The sequence below is a fragment of the Dipodomys ordii genome, unplaced genomic scaffold (assembly GCF_000151885.1).
Source record: "Dipodomys ordii isolate 6190 unplaced genomic scaffold, Dord_2.0 Scaffold108, whole genome shotgun sequence".
In the NCBI taxonomy this organism is placed as follows: Eukaryota; Metazoa; Chordata; class Mammalia; order Rodentia; family Heteromyidae; genus Dipodomys; species Dipodomys ordii.
The window spans coordinates 225,995-233,071 of NW_012267324.1; the positions used below are offsets into that span (position 1 = coordinate 225,995).

General features: G+C 56.2%; 1 protein-coding gene across 1 annotated transcript in view; it reads right to left on the reverse strand.

Annotated features, from left to right (window-relative positions):
* Notch3 (notch 3) overlaps nt 1-7,077 on the reverse strand; it is a 42,372-nt gene that overhangs the window by 32,971 nt on the left and 2,324 nt on the right. Inside the window, exon 3 of the mRNA XM_013028278.1 lies at nt 6,388-6,594. Within this exon, the coding sequence (XP_012883732.1) occupies nt 6,388-6,594 (207 nt within the window). The remainder of the gene's footprint in view (nt 1-6,387; nt 6,595-7,077) is intronic.

Here is a 7,077-nt window from a genome sequence, read left to right on the forward strand (position 1 = left end):
CCTGCGCACCCCACCCTGCAGCCCCAGGGCCGGGTCGCCGCCCTCACCCCACCCCCCAAAACAACCACAACAACAGCACAATTGCAGCCACCAAGTCACCCGAGAAAACCCAGGGAAAAATCTAAAATAAAGAACATAAGAAATAAATAAATAAAGCGGCTCCCAGTCCTGCACTGAGGCCGGGGTTGCAGGAAGCCCGTGTGCACCCTCCTCCCCCAGCAGCCCGCTCCTCTCTACTCTGAGGATCTCACAGACGCGGCCGAGCCCCAGCCACACTCCAGCTGCCCAGTGCTTTTCCCAGCACTCGGTCCTACCTGGACGCAACTCCAGCCGGGACAGCTGTCTAGCTGAGAAGCCATCAGTCCAAGAGACTCCCCCGCCCCCGGTCTCCCAGATGCAAAACCAGGAAGAAAGCCCCCTCACCCGTGGCTCAGGCCTGTCATCCTAGCTACTCAGGAGGCTGAGATCTGAGGATCGCGGTTCAAAGCCAACAGGGCCCGCCAAGTCCTGGGGTTTGAACTCAGGGCCTAGGCACTGTCCCTGAGCTTCTTTTGCTCAGAGCTAGCACTCTTGAGCCACACCACCACTTCCAGCCTTTTCTGTGTCTGTGTTGCTGAGGAATCAAACCCAGGGCCTCATGCATGCTAGGCAAGTGGTAACTGAGCCAGCCACCTTCCCAGCCCCAGTACAGCCCCAGTAGTGATATTTCTTTCCTTCCAGGCACATCACTGCGTTTCGTGAGAACACCCCCACATCATGGTACTTATGTGCAGAAGTATCCTACAGCTTCTCTCCCTCCGTTCATATGCAAAGTTCACCCCCTTGCTTCCAGCAATATAATCATATATAGTATGCTTCTTCTCCGATCCAGGGTCTGATCTCGGATCATGTGTTGCAATTAAATTGTCAGATCTCCTGATCTCATTCAATCTCAGTTCTCCAACTTTGTCTTTCATAATTTTGACTATTTTTTTTTTTGGAGAGGTGAGGCCAATTATTTCAAAAGCTATCCATCCCCTCCGCTCAGGGCCTGCTGGTTCCTGTGGTTAAGCTCAGGCTGTTTATTCCTGGCAGCATCACTAGTGGTCTCTCTCCAGTGTATTAGGACATACCTGCTACAGCTTGAGCAAGACGACCAGCTTTCACTTTTTTTTTCCTGGTGCTCCTATCAGGGATTGTCTTAAGCCCTCACTTGGCTTTTGTCGCTCAAGGCTGGCACTCTACCACTTGAACCACAGCTCCACTTCCAGCTTTTTGGTGGCTAACGAGATAAGGGACTCACAGATTTTTCTGCCCAGTCTACCTTCGAACCAAGATCCTCAGATCTCCACCTCCTGAGCAGTTAGGATTACAGGGGTGAGCCTCTGGCTTCTTAGTTTTGACAGTGCAGAGATGGAACCCAGGGCCTCGGGCATCCAAGGCAAGTACTCAATCACAGAGCCACGCCCACCCAGCCACGCCCAACAGCTAGGCCACGCCCCCACGACTGTCACACACACCCTGAGATATGCCCACAACCCAGAGTCGTGCCTTATCACTAAGCCACGCCCTCCACTGTTAAACCACGCCTTCCATTGATAAGCCCCTCCCTCCACCCTGAGCCACACCCAACAGCTAAGCCACGCCCCCACGACTGTCACACCCCCCCAGACATGCCCACAACCCAGAGTTGCGCCTCATCACTAAGCCACACCCGCCACTGCTAAACCACGCCTTCCATTGCTAAGCCCCTCCCTCCATTCTGAGCCACGCCCCCTGCCTCTGAGGCAGGGGCCAGCCACACCACTAAGCAATTAACTCCTGCTGCTGAGCCCCCGTCCTTCACTGAGCTCCGCCCTCAGCACAAGCCACGCCCCAAGCGCGGGGCCACGCCCCTGCCACTAAGCCACACCCCCAGCCCAGAACCGAGGATTCAACCTGGATCTGCATGACTCCAGCCCACCTCAGGGAGCGCGGGGAGCGGGACGGAAGGAGTGTGAAGTTTCAGCAGAGGCAAAAAGGTTGCGTAAGAAGCTGCTCACACACTTACTCACTCTGAGTGTGCTGCTGGGACAATGGGCCGTGAGGAGGGCGAGACGCGGGCGCAGCCCGTGCTGCCAGGCTGAAAGGAACCCCAGCGCCCGGGCTTCCAGGCCTCCCCCCGCCAGCCCCCTCCTCCCCCTGCCATCCCCCTCGGTCAAACCCCTGTGATTCCCAAGCCTTGGCCCAAGCTCCTCTCTCTGCCTGGAACAAAAGGGCCCTTTGGCTTCCTCCTGGAGCAGGAACTGAAAAAGAAAGGTTACGTTCAAAGATACATGGTCGGAACCAGTCCTAGCCACTCAGGAGCCTGAGATCTGAGGATCCTGGTTTGAAGACCGTCCAGGGAGGAAGGGCTGTAAGACTCATCTCCAAGGAATCACCACCAAAAGCCAGAAGTGGAACTGTTCCTTCGAGTGGTAGAGCACTGGCCTTGAGTGGAAAAGCTGACAGTGCCCAGAATCTGCATCCTTCTGTTCCCCTCCACCCACCCCAGGAAGCTAGAGGGTTCGTGACAGAGGGGCCCCGCATCCCCAGAATGCAATGGGGCTTGGTAACTCAGGGAGTAACTAGAATGTGAGGCCAGGCTAAGAAGAAACGCTATTCTGTTTTTATTTTTTTGTCAGTCATGGGGCTTGAACTCTGGGCTTGGGCGCTGTCTCTGTGCTCTTCAGCTCAAGGCGAGCGCTCTACTGCTTGAGCCACAGCACCACTTCCGGTTTTCTAGTGGTTTATTGGAGATAAGAGTCTCACAGATGTTCCTGCCCGGGCTGGCTTTGAACCGCGATCTTCAGATCTCAGCCTCCTGAGTAGCTAGGATTACAGGCACCCGGCAGAAATGCTATTCTGGGCCCCTGTAATCCAAGCTACTCAGGAGGCTGAGATATGAGGACTGCGGTTTGAGGCCAGCTCAGGTAGAAAAGTCCCCGTGAGACTCTCATCTCCAATTACCCACTAAAAAGCCAGAAATGGCACTGTGGCTCAAAGTGGCAGAGTGCTAGCTTTGAGCAGAAAAGCTCAGGGACAGCACCCAGGCCCCAAGTTCAAGCCCTACAACTGACCAAAGAAGAAGGAGGAGGGTGGGGGGGGGAGAAGAATGCAAGGAGGAAGTGACACTGTGGTTTAATGGTAGAGCACTAGAAAATAAATAAGAAATGCTATGAGAGCCATGAACCAAACCACTGTGTGTGTGTGTGTGTGTGTGTGTGTGAGAGAGAGAGAGAGAGAGAGAGAGAGAGAGAGTGTCCTGGGCTTGAACTCAAGCCTGGCGCTGTCCCTGAGGAGCTTCTTTTGTTCAAGGCTAGCACTGTTACCACTCGAGCCACAAGCCACTTTTTTTTTTTTTTTTTTTTGCTTGTTGGTGATTAATTCGTGAGAAGAGTCTCCCGGACTTTCCTGCCCGGGCTGGCTTTGAACCACACTCCTCAGACCGTCCACCTCCTGAGCGGCTGGGAGGCCAGGAATGAGCCACTGGCATTGGCCTAAGCCACCTTCTTCAGTGCCAGCCCCTGGGGCCGTGGCATCCTGAGAAGAATCTGTGGCTGGAACCCACTGGGGAAGACCAGATTTTTCCAGAGTTCTCCCTGAGAGGCTGCTGAAGGGGCGCTGCGCTCCTCTTCAAGGATAAGCGACCAAGGAACTTGGACATCCGTTTTCCTAGGCACCAGTCCAAATGGGGTCTGTGCCTGAGTCCACAGCCCGTCATCCCTGGGCTGTGGGATATGGGAGGGTGGAGAAGTTGAATGGCGGTGAACGCGGGGAGAGGACTTTCTGTGCATGCCCAGTAGTGATCCCTGGAACCTGTTGAAATTCTTTTAAGAAGAGCAAAGGGGCCAGTGGCAGGCAGGGGGGAGAGGTGGGGAAGGGGACTGTAGCTCACGCCTTTAATCCCAGCTCCTCAGAAGGCTGAGATCTGGGGATTACAGAGGTAAGCCCAGCCCGGGCAGAATAGTTTTTGAGACCCTCACCTGCAGTGAACCATCCCAAAAGCCAGCAATGGAGCCGTGGCCCAAGTGGGCAAAAGTAAATAAAAAAAACTCAGAGTTCAAGCCCAGGACTGGCATGTGTGTGTGCATGTGGGCGCTCGCGCGCGCACACACACACACACACACACGCACACACACACACGCACACGCACACACACACACAGAGCAGTTTGGTTCCAGCTCAAAAAGCAGACTGTGGGTGGCATGAGAGGTAGAAACTATAGGATGCAGCTACAGAGCTTGGTGCTCAGCGGAAGGCGGGGCTCCTGCTCCGAGCCTCTGCTGTCCTCCCCGACCTCCAGTTTCCAAGGAGGGACTGGCCCAAAGGACCCCGATGCCCCCCCTCTCCCCCCCCAGGGCGGAACCATCCGGGTAGTGGTTCCCACGGTTTCGCATCTCCGATGTGATGGGTTTGGACGCGCGCCCCTTCCCCTGCTCCGGCTCCACACTTGGCCCAGGCCTACATTTCTCTTCCATGAGCTCAGTCCCTCGGGGACGTGGGGCCTGGGGCCAGGCCAAGATGCAGCTGCCTGCGTGCTGACAGGGAACCTGAGCCCCTGCCCCGGGCAGACAGCGGGGAGCGGAAGTTGGGATGAGATCCTCTCATCCAGGCAGGGGCTGAGGAGCTCCGTGGGACCCAGTGAGGCACGGGGCGTGGCGGGGCTCGGGGCGTGGGATCTGGGAACCCCCAGGCCTGCTGCTGTGTCTGATGCTTGAAGATCGTCCCCCCCCCACCATGGGCTCCGTGGCTCTTTGCCACAGAGAGTGGCACTGTCTGCTGCCCACTTGTGCATCTTCTCCTCTTTGATTGTCAGTATCCAGCCTCTACACCCAGAGGTGTATGTGTGTGTGTGTTTGTGTGTGTGTGTGTGTGATACTGGGGCTTGAAGTCTGGGCCTAAGCATTGTTCCCTTAGATTTCTGCTCAAGGCTAGCGCTCTATCACTTGAAACACAGCTCCAGCTCCAGCTTTTTGGTGCTAAATGGAGATGAGTCTCATCTCCTGAAGCCGGGTGCTGGTGGCTCCCGCCTGTCATCCTAGCTACTCAGGAGGCTGAGATCTGAGGATTTTGGTTCAAAGCCAGCCTGGGCAAAAAAGCTCCTGTGAGACTCTCATCTCCAATAAACCACTCAAACATTGGCAGTGGCACTGTGGCTCCAGTGATAGAGTGCTAGCCTTGAGCACAAAGAATCTTAGGGACAGTGCCCAGGCCCTGAGTTCAAGCACCACAATTGACAAGGAAAAAAAAAACAAGCAAAAAAACCTTACTTGGCACCCTAACTTGCAGATAGAGGTGACAAAACCATTTCCTCTGAAGGGATATAGACAAGAAATAAGACAAGGTGCTGGTGGCTCATGCCTATAATCTTAGCAACTTCGGAGGCTGAGATCTGAGGATCACTGTGCAAAGACAGCTCCGTCAGGAAAGTCATTGAGACTCTTGTCTCCAGTTAACTAGCAAAAAGGCCAGAAGTGGAGCTGTCGCTCAAGTGGTAGAGCAGCAGCCTTGAGCAAACAAACAAACAAACCTCAGAGACAGTGCCCAGGCCCTGAGTTCAAGCCCCAGAACTGGCACACACATACCAAAAAAACAGTGCTTTTTAATGCAATTGAGCCCTGGCTTTCAGTCCCCAGCACTGGGTTGAAATGACAAGACAGGACAGGGCAGGAGGGAGGAACTTCAGTGTGCAGTTTCCCGAACCTGTCTCTGTGAGGAGCATTACAGCTGAGACTTAAAATTGGGAGAGGAAGCAGGAAGACAGGGAGGCAGGGGAAGGGAGGTCCAGGCAGAGAACAGCAATGGAGGACACCCAGAGGGGAAGATGGATAAAAGGAAACCAAGGAGGTTGTGGGGGGGTGTGGCCTGGATGTGGTGGGGGAGGAGGGAGAGGTCAGGCTGAGTCCCACAGGGCCAAAGGGTCTGGAAGTCCTGGGAGGATTCTAGCAGGGGACCCGACTGGATTAGTTTGTCAGCCTTCCCTCGGAATAAAAGTCCTGTCTTCTTGTCTCCCGGGAGCCACATCCCCAAAGAGTTCACATGGCCCCCTTGAGGCTCCCACGGCCTCCTCCAGGAGCTCTGGGACCTTGTGTGTGTGTGTGTGTGTGTGTATTTATGTATTTGTTTATTTTCGGGATCGAGGCTCGGACGCAGGGCCTGGTGCTCTGGCTTTGGCTTTTTCCATCAAAGCTGGCACTCTACCACTTGAGCCACAGCTCCACTTCCATCCCGTTTGCTGTTAACTGGAGACTCACAGAGACTCTTGTTAGTCCTGGGCTGGCTCCGATCTCAGCCTCCTGAGTGGCTAGGATGGCAGATATGGCCACGGAGCCCGGCTGGTTGCTTACGGAGAAGGCTTCCTTGGGGTGGAGCACAGTTGTTGTGTACCGGTATTTTTTTGGTCTCTTCCTTTTCGGTACTGGGGATGGAGCCCAGGGCCTCTGTACTTGCTGCGCACACCCCGAGCCCAGTTGGCGTCTTTTGTCTCGGTCCCGCTGCCTCCTCCAGGCAGCCTCGGGGCCCGCAGGTGCTCGTTCCCGGGGGACTCTGACCACTGCGGGCAGGGCCTGTCCCGTCCCCCGACGGCGAGGCCAGCTGGGAGCAGGACCGGAGTGACCCATGGGGGAATGAGCGAATGAATGAGTGGGTGAGGCAGGGAGGCTATGAATGAACCGAACCTGAGACTAGGACCCCCACTCTGGCCCAAGGAGATGGTCAAGTGGAGCGGAAGAAAGGCGCATCCGGATTGGCTCCATTTGGAGGGGGGGTGGGCCTATACTTAGTGACAAGCTTCTATTGGTTCAATCACTGGACTCTGCCCAATCCACGCGTTGGCTCGCTTCAGGAGCCGCCCCCCCCCGCCCCGACGCCTCCCCTCTCGCCCCTCCCCCTGAAGGCGCCCTCGTTACCCTGGCAACCGTCAGCGGCTCGGCGTCGCCACGGCAACGGCCGGAGGCCTCCCGTCAGCCTGCGCCGGGCCCGCGGTCACCCTGACAACCGCGCCCCGTTCCGGTGAACATCAACCCTTCCCCGTCACCCCGGCAACCGCGGCCCGAGCCACCGCCCCCCTTAGACGGG